Raw genomic sequence first — 7,779 nt, forward strand, 5'->3', positions numbered from 1 at the left:
TATTGGCGTAGAAGCATGACACAGATTTGGAGTTTGTTCTTCCTTCCTCCCTCCCCTACACTATCACGGAGGGCTCCAATGAGGAGTCGTTGAAAACACATGAAGAGCTTGGCCCCGTGCTCATTGAAGAGCATTGTTTGTCAGTATTACAACATATGGTTAAGTAGACGGTCAAGCAGAAATCTAGCAGATCTAGACTAGAATCCAAGCTAAGGGAGCGTGAGCAAGTCCTCTCACCTCCCAGAGCTTCAGTTTGCCTGTATGTAATTTGGAAAGAATGATACAGTTCCTAGGGTTATTTTTTTGTCGATTTTTAAGATTAATTTTTTGAACGCGACGCTGCTATTGGTGTCCCATGTTTATTTTCTCCCCTTTGGAAGCTCTAAGGTCCGTACGGCCCCGTTCCAAGGGGGTGTGGCCCCAGGGTGGGCAGGGAGAGTCTTGGCCCCGCCCCTGAGGCGGTGGGCGGGGCCAAGCGGGATGCCCTAGCTCGCGCGCGCGCGCGACGGCCCCAGGTACGCGGACAAGATGGCGGCGGCAGCGGTCGACAGCGCGATGGAGGTGGTGCCGGCTCTGGCAGAGGAGGCCGCGCCCGAGGCTGCGGGCCTCAGCTGCCTGGTCAACCTGCCGGGCGAGGTGCTGGAGTACATCCTATGCAGCGGCTCGCTCACGGCAGCCGACATCGGCCGCGTCTCCAGCACCTGCCGGCGGCTCCGCGAGCTGTGCCAGAGCAGCGGGAAGGTGTGGAAGGAGCAGTTCCGGGTGAGGTGAGCCAGCGGCCCCGCGCCCCCGGCGCTGCGCCCCCCGGGGGCCTGCCCGGCCCGAGCCGCTGCCCCCGCGCACCCCGCGGCCGCCCAGTGCGTGGACCCCACCCCGGACCCCTTCCCACGGACCGACAGACAAAGGCCTCCAGGCCGCCGAGTCCCCGGCCCTGCGGGGCCACGCGTGCGGACCCTCGGGTGCCCGAATGGCGCATCCCGGGGCGCCCAGTGGACAGGCCCTCCGTGAAGGATGACGCTGGTAGCATCTCAGCGAACCCATTTTGCGCGCTTCTTTTGTGCCCGGCTCTGTGCTAAAATGTTTACATGGATCACTATGCAGTGATCTAGCGGGCGCAGCATCCTCCGGTTGGTTGGTTGTGGACAGCACAGATTTCCGTGTGGCCCCGGGATAAAAATCTGGCCCTGCATCACTCTCTCAGTGACCTTGTGGGTAGCGACTTCCCATTTTGGAGCTTCGTTCATCGATTTTGAGTGCTGATGATAATTAGTTACCTTTTACCGTGGTTATTAAATGAGATGGTGCGTGGGAAGCACACACACAGGGCCCCGGCTCCTGGGAGGCGCGCGATCAATGTTAACTGTCATTGTCATCATTATTATTGTTGTTGCCAGCACTGTCCCCATGTTATTGATGGGGAATGGAAACATAGCTTTCATGTCACCATGCCAAGGTCACACTGTGAGTGAGTGCCTGCGTGCTGGGTGGAGATTTGAACTATGTCCGTCGCCAGGGCCCCTCTTGCCAGCAGACCGTACTGCCATCCCTGTTTTCCAAGGCTGCCTTTGAGTCTCTGTTAAGCTGAGGGGGTGTTTCTCTCCTTGTAGGTGGCCTTCCCTTATGAAACACTACAGCCCCACCGACTACGTCAATTGGTTGGAGGAGTATAAAGTTCGGCAAAAAGCTGGGTTAGAAGCCCGGAAGATTGTAGCCTCGTTCTCAAAGAGGTTCTTTTCAGAACATGTAAGGATCTCTCGATGTGGCTCTAAGCTTCGGCCTGTATGTGTCTGGATATGTAGGCATTAGCTCATCCAGCTCTTTTTGCTGTCTCCCTTTTCAGTGCTGTCACAATCCCTTACACACTTTCACGGCTGCAAAAGTCATTGTGTCCTTTTCCTCCTATGTAACAACATGAAGCCATTTGTCCCTGCCAGCTTTACTTTTCTAAAGCCAGAGAGATAATGGGGGTGGAGAGAGTAGGGAAGGATGTACAGCACAACCTAGAAGGGATCCAGATCAGCATTATTTCTATTCAAGTGGGTCAAACCTATTTTTTGCAACCTCCACATGATTTGGGGAATCATCAATGACTGAACGCTATAAATTTCTCCAAGTTGTTTTCCCGTAAGGGTTGACAAAATTAATATGGTTCTTCTCTCTGGCTTTGCAGGTTCTACCCAGTAGTGAACTGCATTATTTGTTAAGGTAACAGAGGATTAAAAGCTGCCTATAAATCAGAATTATTACTCCTTCAAATAAAATTGTCTTGCATTCATTATCCCTGAAAAATTGTTGTTGTTGTTTTTTTAAATATTACAGAAATGCATGGTGTTTTTTTTTCCCTTCCCTAAAATCTCTCAGGGAAGTTTTTATATCCACTCCTGATTCTGAACTTAGAAATCTGGGAAATAGTCTAGACCAGGTGTCCTCAAACTACGGCCCGCCGGGTGTTTTTGCCAACGCTACCTGTCCTGCTTAGCAGCTAGCTGGTCCGGGGGCCCACAGTCCAGCTCTCCAACAGTCTGAGGGACAGTGAACTAGCGCCCTGTTTAAAAAGTTTGAGGACCCTGGTCTAGACTATTTTCATCAAACTATCAGAAATTTCTGATTGGAGGTCTAGAAATGGAGCCAACCTGATTTATTTCACTATTCTGTTGTATTGAAGACTACCTAAGTTTTCTAATTTTAATTACTCATAGTTAATGGCTTTTGTACATTTGAAATGATTTCAAGATTCTTCAAATTTTAAAAGGGAAAATTTGAACTTTGGACAAATTTGAACTTATTCCCCTCTGGGGCATAAAAATAGATATTCCCTAGTGTAATTCATTTCTATAAATGTTCGTTAATGTTAGAATAAACAAAATTTATGTTCTACTTTAGGGAAGCCATGCCCTGGCTAAAAGCATTTATAGTCTGAAATTATTAATACTGGGTTAAGCATGTTTGTGCATACCTATTTTGGCATTAGATGGGCTCAAGGCAGTTGGTTATGGGCTACTAGTTTGCAGCCTCTACTTCTAGTCCAGCTGGGTTTGTGTGCATTTTTAACAGTCTGTGCTTTTGTCTAATAATGACCAATTGTTGTGTTTTTTCCTTAGTTCTCTTTCCCTGTACCACTGCTTAATTGAACACAGCAGCAGCATACTTCAAATTGATCTGTGTGGGTGGGCAATTGCTTGGGCTCAGGACCCTTGTTCTCATGTTCTTGAAACGTATACAGGTTTACCTGAAATGTCCTGGCTACTTTCACAAAGAAAAGTGGGGGAAGTCATAAAATTTTAAACTGAGAGCATCATAAAGCCATTTTATATCACCACCTCAATATACAGAGGAAAAAACACCCCCACTGAATTAAAGAAGTTGTCTAACACACTTGGCTTACCTCTCTGGCCCTCTCCCTTAGTCGACTATCATGAAGACTGTGTGAGATAGTTACTGTGAATTATGAAATTGTGTAGTTCTAGTCCGTGTTTCAGAGCTATTTTTCTTCCCATTAGAACTTTGATTATCAGTTTCAGAAAGCAATTATTAATAATTTACAAGTAACAACAAGATCTGAACAAATTATTTTTTCCTTCCGTGTTTCTTTCCGCCCATAAAGGGTAGCATTAGGATAGTGCAGGATGGCTATTATGACTGTCCATCTTTGCAGCTCAAACTTGTGTATGCAAGTGACAACTGTGTTAATGCTCATAATTGAGGCCTAATTGTGTGTCTTCATAGGTTCCTTGTAATGGCTTCAGTGACATTGAGAACCTTGAGGGACCAGAGATTTTTTTTGAGGATGAACTTGTGTGTATCCTGAATATGGAAGGAAGGTAAGTCATAGTTTTAACAGGAATTTTTTGTTTGTTTGTTTTAATAACTCGAGAACAAACTGCTATAATATGTATGTAGCTCAACCCTAGAGCATGTGGCTCCAAATACTTCATGTCTTTCCATAGTTAGACTTTTGAAAAGTTCTAAAGTGTATATAAGGGAAAAACACCGAAACAATTGATACATAAAGAAACCTTGCAAAAATCCCTTTGGAAAGGAAAAGGAATTAATGATTAGCACTATTGTGTGTGCCAGACACTGTGCTATGAGCACTTGTATCTGTATGTCAGTTAGAAACCCCTTGGCAATATAAATCATTCGTCCTTTGTTATTTTCTTTCCATATACCACTACCAAATTTGCCTGCCATGAGTTGAATATTTTTTTAAATAATTTCTTAAGCATATCTTAATTTAATGGATTTTTTTTTTTTTTTTACAGTTTTTGAATTTTGGTCCAATATAATCTTTCTCTGGTCTTGAACATTGTAGGTATTTGGTTGAATCTTTCTTTTATCTCTCAGTCAGAAAACTATGTAGTCTCCTGATCAAGAAGAGCCCATTATCTCTCCGTGATTGCTTAATGTTTTTTTCTGCCTTATATTTTCTCCTGTGGAGGTTAATTTCCAGTTCACCTGAAAGATAACTTGGCTTCCAGCCTAGCTCGCCTGTGGAAAGATTTTCTGCTCTAAAAGTTCTGAAAACTCAGTAATGATGGAAGATAAGAATACTAGTTTAGCATCTTCCTTAAGAGAAATCATTGGGAAATATCTCACAAACAAGGCATGAAATATTTTTGTTGTTGTTTCTTTAGGGGATTTGGGAGAGAAAAATATCAGTAGGAACAACTGTGTGTAGAGGTAAGATGTGTCACTATTCTAGGCCTTGGATGAGTTCAGATGCAGAGGTCATTTTTCCGTTTCTATTTTGGTTTATCTATAAATGAATTGAAGTATGATCTAATAGTCAGTATTGTGCAGCCTTAAAAATAAAAGCTGACTTGTGTTTTTTACACATGCGCATGTATAGTGCTACTTTTAAAAATCCATATATGCGATTCCATTCATACTTTATTGGTTGTTTTGATTTGAGGTACAGACTTTGTTTTTTCCTGTTACACTGTTGGCTCTTTTCCACTCAGTTCCCTCCTTTTACACTGGACTTCCCTACCCCCACCCTGGCATTTCTGGTAAGAGCCAAAGTCGTATTCTTCCATGAGATTAGACAGTGAGATATGGGGAAAGGGGTAGGAGGATTATTATTTCACAAATTGGGATCACATAGTAGGTACTTTCTAAATTGTTTACTGTCATTCAGTGTTACCTTAAGGAGTTCTATCCTAATCAACTGGTAAAAAACCAAATTCAGGCTCGGCACCTATAGCCTGTAGCTCAGTGAGTATACACATGACCACATACATGGAGGCTAGCAGGTTCAAGCCGAGCCTGTCCCTGCTAGACAATAATGACAACTGCAACCAAAAATAGCCGGGTGTTGTGGCGGGTGCCTGTGGTCCCAGCTATTCAGGAGGCTGGGGCAAGAGAATCGCCTAAGCCCAAGAATTTGAGGTTGCTGTGAGCTGTGACTTCATAGCACTCTACCGAGGGCAACAACTTGAGACTCTGTCTCAAAAAAAAAAAAAAAATCAAATTCACTTTTGTCAATACTACCTATTATTTTGTAGTTTATTACATTATTTAGCCATTCTCCTATTGATGGGCAACCGCTTTCTTTTTCTTTTTGTGTCACTGTGAAGAGTGATATTTCTAGTGGTTTCATTTCTAAGCAATAGATTCCCAGGGATGGATTTCCTAGGTCAGATTATAGGTTATTATTAACAAATGTAAGAGATAGCATGTCTTTGAATGGCAAGACTTACTATCACAAAAATGTCAGTTCTCTTAAAATTAATATATAAACTTAATGTCATTCCAATTATGACCCAAACAAGGTTTTTTGGGAGTAAGGAGGATTTTTTCCTTTTTTTTTCCTTTTATTTGGTTAATATTGTCATAAAATCTATGCAGAAGACTAAATTCACAAGAAGAGCCAGAGCAAAAATAATTTTAATTCTAATGGCAAACTTGCATCACTAAATATTAAGACAAATTATAAAGCTACATATAATAAAAACAATGCAGTGTTTAAAACATATCAATAGCAAAGGATAATTAAGAAATATGTCCCAGGCTTGGCGCCTGTAGCTTAAGTGGCTAAGGTATCAGCCACATATACCAGAGCTGGCGGGTTTGAATCCAGCCTGGGCCTACCAAAACTACAACCAAACTACAAAGCTGGGTGTTGTGGTAGACACCTGTAGTCCCAGCTAACTTGGGAGGCTGAGGCAAGAGAATCACTTAAGACCAGAGTTGGAGATTGCTGTGAGCTGTGATGCCACGGCACTCTACCAAGGGCAACAGCTTAAGGCTTTGTCTCAAAAAAAAAAAAAAAAAAAAAAAGGAAGAAAGAAAGATGTCCCAGAATAAAAGATAATAATTTAATATAACTCTGAGGAGAAAAAATGGGTTATTTAATAAATAGTACTGGATATAGCTGGAAGACAATAAAATATGAATATATACCAAATTTATTATAAAAGATTAAGCAACTGAAAATTTAAAATGATCACAGTGAAAACCCCTCAAGAAAATGAGAAACTTCATGTACAATCTCAAGAAGACCTCCTTAACTAAGACTGATAATGCAGAATCAATAAGTGAACATAGACAAATGATTTTGTGACAAAACATAAATTTCTGTATGACCAAAGAAACCATAAGCAAAGTCAATAGAACTCTTAGGAATTTTCAAAAAGAAATTGAAAAATATACAAAGAACAGGGGGGACAACATTCTCTGAAGAGGAAATCCAAATGGCCAGCGGTAGTCAGGTAAAAAAATCGTTAAATTCACTATTCCAAGAAATATTAAGTAAAATAACAAGGAAATATTGCTTTTTTACTTACCAGATTAGCAAAAAAGACTGAAAATGCACAGCCAGTATAGACATATGTTGTTATGGTGTTTTTAGAAATAAATATCCCCTTGGCCTGACACATTCCCAGCAAACCCTTGCTATTTAGAGATGGACAGCATAAGAAGGAGGAAACACAGGGACCTTATGTAACAAATGCAAACATTGTAACCTAATTGTTTGTACCCTTCAAAAGGAAGAAACATAGTTTCCATAAATATCCAGGCATCAATCCCTGGGTATATGAAAACAATTTGCATTTATGATATTCTATGTGGTCTAAAAAAAAAATATATATCCTATAATGAATATTTGAAACTATATATTAAAAGAGCAGATATTGTACACAGCTATGATTTAATTTTTAAAAAGTAATATGCATAGTAAGAATTTCTCTTATCCCTATTTAAAAAAAAGAGCAGATACTATTTCTGAGAAAATAGAATGACTAATACTGAGACATATTATAGTAAAATTATTGGATCTTGAAGACAAAAAAGTCCTTTGGGTACTGAGGTAAAAAAGATGAAGAAGAAATCAGAATATCATTAGAGTTTTCAACAAATTGTTGAAATTGCTTTACGCCCTGGGGCAGGGGGAGGCAGCAGGGAGGAGAACATACCTAAGATACTCTAGGATTGAAAGAAAATACCAGCCAGGGATTTTTATATCCAGCCAAACTGACTTCCAAATATAAAGACTCCAAATGAGCTTACCAGTCACAAGAATGTGGGGACTTTTTAGCCCTTCCTGACAAAGTTATTAGAAAATGAGCTGTAAGCAACCAAAAAAAAAAAAAAAAAAATCCAGAGATACTGACATAGGATTGGCAAAGAGCATTAAATACATATTTATTCATATAGTTTACATCCAAATGAAGGTTATTGGGTAGAAAATTGCATATGCAATGGCCATAAGCCCTGTCAATGTAGATACAGTGTATCTGTTTAAGAAAATGAATATGGGGCTCGGTGCCTGTGGCTCAA

General features: G+C 41.1%; 1 protein-coding gene across 3 annotated transcripts in view; it reads left to right on the forward strand.

Annotated features, from left to right (window-relative positions):
• The first annotated feature begins 461 nt into the window (after nucleotides 1–461).
• Nucleotides 462–7,779, forward strand: part of FBXO21 (F-box protein 21) — a 42,281-nt gene continuing 34,963 nt past the window's right edge. For all 3 annotated transcript variants that reach the window (XM_023513268.1, XM_003789936.3, XM_023513269.1), the window contains exons 1-3: nucleotides 462–767; nucleotides 1,608–1,743; nucleotides 3,727–3,821. In XM_023513268.1, the coding sequence (XP_023369036.1) occupies nucleotides 529–767; nucleotides 1,608–1,743; nucleotides 3,727–3,821 (470 nt within the window). In that variant the 5' untranslated portion in view covers nucleotides 462–528. The remainder of the gene's footprint in view (nucleotides 768–1,607; nucleotides 1,744–3,726; nucleotides 3,822–7,779) is intronic.

Source organism: Otolemur garnettii, unplaced genomic scaffold, assembly GCF_000181295.1.
Source record: "Otolemur garnettii isolate 467f Iridium unplaced genomic scaffold, OtoGar3 scaffold00038, whole genome shotgun sequence".
NCBI classification, from domain to species: domain Eukaryota; kingdom Metazoa; phylum Chordata; class Mammalia; order Primates; family Galagidae; genus Otolemur; species Otolemur garnettii.